At 47.7% G+C, this 7,500-nt stretch overlaps 2 protein-coding genes across 3 annotated transcripts in view; one reads left to right on the top strand and one right to left on the bottom strand.

Moving 5' to 3' along the window:
- The window catches only part of LOC110005399 (apoptosis regulator Bcl-2), a 7,608-nt gene extending 6,666 nt beyond the window's left edge, over positions 1–942 (bottom strand). Inside the window, exon 1 of one of the 2 annotated variants that reach the window (XM_065948848.1) lies at positions 171–942. In XM_065948848.1, coding sequence (XP_065804920.1) covers positions 171–351 — 181 coding nt within the window. In that variant the 5' untranslated portion in view covers positions 352–942. The remainder of the gene's footprint in view (positions 1–170) is intronic. The other variant, XM_065948847.1, reaches the window with a different exon arrangement.
- Positions 943–4,198: 3,256 nt separating this feature from the next.
- LOC136177241 (uncharacterized) overlaps positions 4,199–7,500 on the top strand; it is a 3,952-nt gene continuing 650 nt past the window's right edge. Inside the window, exons 1-5 of the mRNA XM_065949145.1 lie at positions 4,199–4,412; positions 5,790–5,839; positions 5,919–6,369; positions 6,523–7,052; positions 7,145–7,495. Of these exons, the coding sequence (XP_065805217.1) occupies positions 6,195–6,369; positions 6,523–7,052; positions 7,145–7,495 (1,056 nt within the window). The 5' untranslated portion in view covers positions 4,199–4,412; positions 5,790–5,839; positions 5,919–6,194. The remainder of the gene's footprint in view (positions 4,413–5,789; positions 5,840–5,918; positions 6,370–6,522; positions 7,053–7,144; positions 7,496–7,500) is intronic.

Here is a 7,500-nt window from a genome sequence, read left to right as displayed (position 1 = left end):
GGCCCCCCCCACCTGCCCACTGCCCTCTGATTGGTCTGCTCTCTGGAAGACTTACGGAGGGGGGCGGTGGGGGCAGAACGCTGCAGGGCTGCTGGGGGAGGGGCTTGTTAGCAGTCGACTAGTTATCGCTTCAATAAACGTTACCATGACAACACAGTAAACCTCCTCACCTGGGTGAAAGTCTCGGTGTGATGTCATCACTCGAACAGCTCTCCATGTCAGTGACGATGTGGAAGTCGACCTCAAAGCGGCGTGATGTCGTCGCGGCGGGAGCGTAACTCGCCCGTCCTGCTGCAGCCTGTGACGCAGGAAGTCCTCCACGATGTCCCGGCTGTTATAGAGGGCAGACATCGCCCCCTACAGGCCGCAGGCTGTCACTGCCACAAATACTGAGCACAGAGAGAGCTGAGGGCGCGCATCACTGATCTTTAGAGACGCTCCAATAGGAGCACAGCTCCTGATGACGTCAGCAGGAGGCGTGTAAATGGATGTTTAATCCCAGAGAAATGTTCTGGAGTAATCCCTCCAACAGAAAAATAAAGAATGTTTGATCCTTCAGCAGGAAAAGTCAACAGATGAATATTAAATCCTGCTGATTAATCGATCACTGAGCCGATGATCGATTCATCCGCGCTCCGCTCAGTGACACACACACACACACACTCACTCACACACACACACACACTCACACACACACACACACACATAGCGGAGGTACATCAGGTGCTGCTCACGATGCTCGTGAAGCAGCTCCAACTTCGCTCTGAAGACTGCACGAGCTACACACACACTCTGACACACACGCGCACACACAGCCGATAGCCACGCCCCCTCATGATAACCGTCGGGATTTCCCCTCCACAGTCACTCACATCAGCAAAATATAAACATGATGGTGATGACTCACATTGTCTCTCACACTTCCTGCTTCAGTGGCTCTCTCTCTGTGAGCACGTGGGTTATAATATAAACACGTGAAGAAGCTGATTGGATGATTTTATGTCAAACAGTTTATCAGACTTTATTTAAAGAAGCTGATTGGATGATTTTATGTCAAACAGTTTATCAGACTTTATTTAAAGAAGCTGATTGGATGATTTCATGTCAAACAGTTTATCAGACTTTATTTAAAGAAGCTGATTGGATGATTTCATGTCAAACAGTTTATCAGACTTTATTTAAAGAAGCTGATTGGATGATTTCATGTTAAACAGTTTATCAGACTTTATTTGAAGAAGCTGATTGGATGATTTCATGTTAAACAGTTTATCAGACTTTATTTAAAGAAGCTGATTGGATGATTTCATGTCAAACAGTTTATCAGACTTTATTTAAAGAAGCTGATTGGATGATTTCATGTTAAACAGTTTATCAGACTTTATTTAAAGAAGCTGATTGGATGATTTCATGTCAAACAGTTTATCAGACTTTATTTAAAGAAGCTGATTGGATGATTTCATGTTAAACAGTTTATCAGACTTTATTTAAAGAACTCGTGATTTAAAGATTTAAAGGGTCAGAGGTTCTGTGGTGTGTGTCTGCTGCCCCCTGCTGGAGTTACAGCTCATTTACAACAACACTAATAATAATAATAATATATTTTATTTATAACACACATTCAAAATCTGAAAGTTTTACAATTTCAATAAAACCATAAAAACAGTGTGTGTGTGTGTGTGTGAGTGTGTGTGTGTGTGTGAGTGTGTGTGTGTGTGTGTGTGTGAGTGTGTGTGTGAGTGTGTGTGTGTGTGTGTGTGAGTGTGTGTGTGTGTGAGTGTGTGTGTGAGTGTGTGTGTGTGTGTGTGTGTGTGTGTGTGTGAGTGTGTGTGTGTGTGTGAGTGTGTGTGTGTGTGTGTGTGTGTGTGTGTGTGTGAGTGTGTGTGTGTGTGTGAGTGTGTGTGTGAGTGTGTGTGTGAGTGTGTGTGTGTGTGTGTGTGTGTGTGTGAGTGTGTGTGTGAGTGTGTGTGTGAGTGTGTGTGTGTGTGTGAGTGTGTGTGTGTGTGTGTGAGTGTGTGTGTGAGTGTGTGTGTGAGTGTGTGTGTGTGTGTGAGTGTGTGTGTGAGTGTGTGTGTGTGTGTGAGTGTGTGTGTGAGTGTGTGTGTGAGTGTGTGTGTGTGTGTGAGTGTGTGTGTGTGTGTGTGTGTGTGTGTGAGTGTGTGTGTGAGTGTGTGTGTGAGTGTGTGTGTGTGTGTGAGTGTGTGTGTGAGTGTGTGTGTGTGTGTGTGAGTGTGTGTGTGTGTGTGTGTGTGTGTGTGAGTGTGTGTGTGTGTGTGTGTGTTCGGCATCATGATGGCAGCTACAGAAGACCTGTTAGCATGCTACGTTGTTAGCTGTTAGCCTGTGGACTTTACAGCTTGCTGGCCGGTTCACCTGCTCTCTGCTCTCCACCAGCCAATCCCCGGATGAGCTCTGTCCCCATTTAGCTCATAGCTCATTACACTAGCACACTGCTAGCAGGCTAACCCGGGCTCTGAAGCACAAGAGTCAGTTTGTAAACAAAATGTGGTGTTTTATTTATTTTAGAAACACAGAAACAACGTTTTCAAAATGATCTCCAACTTAAAATATTTGTTACTTTCTTAACAACTGTAAAACAGTTTGAATTAAACTTTGTAATGTTTGCTTACTTTTGGCATTTTAATCATTTTTAAGCATCCAAAGGATTATAAGGTGTTTTTTAAGTTCAAAGGTCACATGTTCTGTAAACTTCCCCATGTTCCTCTAACATGTGTCTCTAGTCCGTCTACAAACCCCCCAATGATGAGAAAAGTCCATCCTCTCCGTCTTCTGCCTGCTCCACTTTTCAGAAAATGTGTGCTCAAACAGGCTGTTTGGAGATTTTCCCTTCATGACATCACAAAGGGCAGTAACCCCTCCCCCAGGTGGGTGACACTCCCACAGCTAGGTGTTTGTTCTGCCCTCTGAGTCTGCCTTCTCACCGTAAACAATAGGACATGGAGCGAGAAAGACCGAGTACACCCAAGCCCTTCCAGAGAGGGGGTGTGGTCAGACACAGCTCATTTACATATTTAAAGGTACAGACACAGAGGGGGTGTGGTCAGACACAGCTCATTTACATATTTAAAGGTACAGACACAGAGGGGGCGTGGTCAGACACAGCTCATTTACATATTTAAAGGTACAGACACAGAGGGGGTGTGGTCAGACACAGCTCATTTACATATTTAAAGGTACAGACACAGAGGGGGTGTGGTCAGACACAGCTCATTTACATATTTAAAGGTACAGACACAGAGGGGGCGTGGTCAGACACAGCTCATTTACATATTTAAAGGTACAGACACAGAGGGGGTGTGGTCAGACACAGCTCATTTACATATTTAAAGGTACAGACACAGAGGGGGTGTGGTCAGACACAGCTCATTTACATATTTAAAGGTACAGACACAGAGGGGGTGTGGTCAGACACAGCTCATTTACATATTTAAAGGTACAGACACAGAGGGGGCGTGGTCAGACACAGCTCATTTACATATTTAAAGGTACAGACACAGAGGGGGCGTGGTCAGACACAGCTCATTTACATATTTAAAGGTACAGACACAGAGGGGGCGTGGTCAGACACCGCTCATTTACATATTTAAAGGTACAGGCACAGAGGGGGCGTGGTCAGACACAAGAAAAAAACAATATTGTGCATATGACTTCCGTTTCTGTTGCCATGGTAACCATACCGTTTGATTGTGACTCGATAGATACTTTATTGATCCTGAGGGATCTGGACTTGTCTTGAAGTTTATGTAAATAATATGAAACCATAAATAAACTGTGTGTTTGGTGAAAGTGATCCAGGAATAATCGTGTGAATCTGAAGCGGGGCCGCTTAGTCATCAGGACGTGACCCGAGACGGATCAGGAGATATTGGGCCCCTGGGCATGAGGACGTGACAGACACTTTATTTATACAAAAATAAAAGATTTAAAGGCACAAATACAAAGATGAAGGAAATGAAATGAATTATATTTTTTACGACTGTTTGAAAAGAAAGAACAGACACTTCCTGCTTCATGATCAGCTGACTGATCTGGGCTCACCTGGGGGTTTGAAGAAGAGGAAGAAGAAGAAGAGGAGCAGGAGGAAGGTGAAGAAGAGGAGGATGAAATAAAAGAAGAGAAAACAGGCATAGGGAGGAGTTGAAGGAGGAGGGTGTGATGCGTCCTCCGGGCCGCAGGGGGCAGCAGAGCAGCAGAGCAGCAGGTTGACTTTATGATGAAGAGTCGCTGAGAATCCTCTGAGCTGCTAACATCAACACAAACTGATCAACTTCACATTTAACGTTTTTCCACTTCAAAAAGACAAAGACGGCATGACGTCACCACGGACCGTTAACGGCGACGTACGTTTGTGGATCTGAAAAAGCGGGAAAAACACTCCGATAAAGATGCTGTCGGTGAGTTTAAAGTTCTCTGATGGCTATGACGAAAGAGTTCACGTTAGATCTGCTCAGCTAATGATGAGGTCATGACCTCCTGACGTCATGACCTGAAACAGCTGCTCAGGTGAAACACTCCTTCAGACAGGTCAATAAATGAGTTAGCTTGAAGTTATGACAAGGGTTAGTGTGTGTGTGTGTGTGTGTGTGTGTGTGTGTGTGTGTGTGTGTGTGTGTGTGTGTGTGTGTGTGTGTGTGTGTGTGTGTGTGTGTGTGTGTGTGTGTGAGAAGGAGAGGAGGAGAAGGAGGAGAGGAAGGAGAAGGAGGAGAGGAAGGAGAGGGAGGAGAGAGAGGAGGAGGAGGAGGAGAGGGAGGAGAGGAGGAGGAGGAGGAGAGGAAGGAGAGGAGGAGGAGAGGAAGGACAGGAGGAGGAGGAGGAGAGGAAGGAGAGGAGGAGGAGAGGAAGGAGAGGAGGAGGAGGAGGAGAGGAAGGACAGGAGGAGGAGGAGGAGAGGAAGGAGAGGAGGAGGAGGAGGAGAGGAAGGAGAGGAGGAGGAGAGGAAGGAGAGGAGGAGGAGGAGGAGAGGAAGGACAGGAGGAGGAGGAGGAGAGGAAGGACAGGAGGAGGAGAAAGAAGGGGGACATTAGAGGAGGGGGTAGGAGACATATGAGGAACAGGAGGTGAAGAAAGAAGGTGAGAAGAAGTACGGGGAGAACTTTCCTGTTTTTATTTCATTATTAAAGGGGTGTGTGTGTGTGTGTGTGTGTGTGTGTGTTGTGTTGTGTGTGTGTGTGTGTGTGTGTGTGTGTGTGTGTGTGTGTGTGTGTGGCAAACATTGTATGTTGCGGCTGATAACGGCGCTAAGCAGTGAGTGGGCGTGTCTTAAAAAATATTGACTTTGATGCATTGTTAGTTTTTGTGTAGCATCAGATTTAAAATGTCGTTCCCTGTTTGGACAGTGTGAGGACAAAAATGTCCAATTTACAGAAACTGAAAAATAGAACAGATTGATATGTTTCAAACTTTCTTTTGCATAAATCTCTTAAATGAATTTCCCTCTATTGATTGATATTCTATTGATCCCCTCTGGGGGATTATCCTATCCTAAACAACAATCATTATCAGGAATTTAACCCTTTAAATGCCAGAGTCATGTAATCAAACTCGCATTTAAAGGGTTAAATTCCTACAAGTGATTGAATATTTGACCTGAAAGGTCGAGGGTTCGATCCCCAGATCCTGCAGCCAGTCCAATGTGTCACCCTGTGTATGTGTATGAATGGATGAATTGAATCATTTGTAGAGAGAGAGATTCTTTGAATGGAGTTGGATAAACAATCATCGAGTGTTTCTGATGATTTTCCCGTCCTGGTCTTTGTCACGTCCCCCTGCAGGTGATCCAGGAGAGTCATAGGAGGATCGGGAGGGGGCTCAGAGGAGGGAGGTGGGCTGTCAGTGGAGAGTCCAGGAGGAGGGAGGTGGGCTGTCAGTGGGAGAGTCCAGAGGAGGAGGAGACAAAGGAGGTGGGCTGTCAGTGGGAGAGTCCAGAGGAGGAGGAGACGAAGGAGGTGGGCTGTCAGAGCGAATCAGTGGAGAGGAGGGACGCTGCGGTGCAGGTGGATCTGCTGACTCAGCAGCTGTGTGGTGTGGCGTGGAGGTGTGTCTCTGTGCGAGCAGATGAACCAGGAGGGGGCGCTCTGCTGCAGCACTGCAGCACTCACAGGACCCCCTCTCCTCCTCCAGACCCCGAGGAGCCCGAGGCCAAACTCCTCCTCCAACAGACCGTCTCATCATCCAGCATGCATCTGTGTGAGCTGACCTCTGCAGACACCTCAGCTCCTCCCCCTGGACTCATCGCTCCTCTGAGCCCCCGCCTGGCCGAGGAGGAGGAGGAGGAGGAAGAGGAGGAGGACGAGCTGGGGGAGGAGGAGGATGAGCTGGGGGAGGAGGAAGGCTGCTTAGATCCTGAGAACAGTAAGTTGATGTTGTCAGACTTAATGTGATGTTTAGAGAGGGGCACAAACAGGAAACAGAAATGTCTCAGTCCTCATCTTGTGACATCATCATGACATCATTCCTTCTCATGGTGATGTCACTGACCTAAATGTTCTTCTGCTCTTTCAATAGATGAGCGTTTCCATGGTTACAGGAGGCTGTCCACAAGAACGACAGAGAAGAAGTGTCAGCCCAGACGGAGCGATGGTGAGAAGACGCTGCCCGACCAATCAGGAGAGAGGAGACAAACCAGAATGAGACATCAGCACTGCAGGAGGAGACGCATCCAACAACATGAGGAGCAGGAGGAGGAGAAGGAGGAAGAGGTGACAGGGAAAATGAAGGAGGAGGAGGAGGTGACAGGGAAAAAGAAGGAGGAGGAGGAGGGAGTCACACCTGGGAAGATAAAAACTGACCAGGCGGAGAGGCCGAGGAGGAAGGCGGTCGGTCCACCAATCAGATATCTAATTGAGTATGAGGAGAAGGTACATGGCCTGTCAGCAGCCAATCACAGCAAAGATAGAGGAGCAAAGGTGGACAGGAGGAGGAGGAGGGAGGAGGAGGAGGAGGAGCCAGGGAGGAGAGGAAGGGTGGAGCGAAGAAAGAAGAGAGAGAGCAGCTTGAAGGAGTCTTCAGTGGGCGGAGCTAAGCCGCTCCTTAAGGTCGGTGCATCAAAGATGTGAAGCGTGATGTCATTCTCCTGCACGTTGTTTAGATTAGTGTAACACACCTGTCTCTCTCTCTCTCCCTGCAGCTCCACCTGTCCCGGCTCGCTCGCTCCCCTGCCCTGCGTGTGTGTCGCCGCCATCACTTCCTAAACAGAGGCAGTTGTCATGGTAACAGGGCAGCACCTGCAGACGCCGGATGTGCTGACGACAGAGCAGAAGAGGTTCATGCAAAGATCAAAGAGAACGAGGAGGAGGAGAAGCCCCGCCTCCTAGCTCACCCCGGGGCTCCTTACCTGGCGCGGCGCCGGCAGCGCGTGCACAGAAATCCCCGATGGTGTGTCGACTACTTAATGTTGATGAGTAGGAGGAGGTGGCAGGAGAATGATGTGCGGAGAGGGAGGAAAAGAAGGAGGTGTAGAGAGGAGGAGCTTAAACAAGTCTC

Source organism: Labrus bergylta, chromosome 20 (assembly GCF_963930695.1).
Source record: "Labrus bergylta chromosome 20, fLabBer1.1, whole genome shotgun sequence".
Classification (NCBI taxonomy): Eukaryota; Metazoa; Chordata; class Actinopteri; order Labriformes; family Labridae; genus Labrus; species Labrus bergylta.
This window is presented reverse-complemented; position numbering and strand designations above follow the sequence as displayed.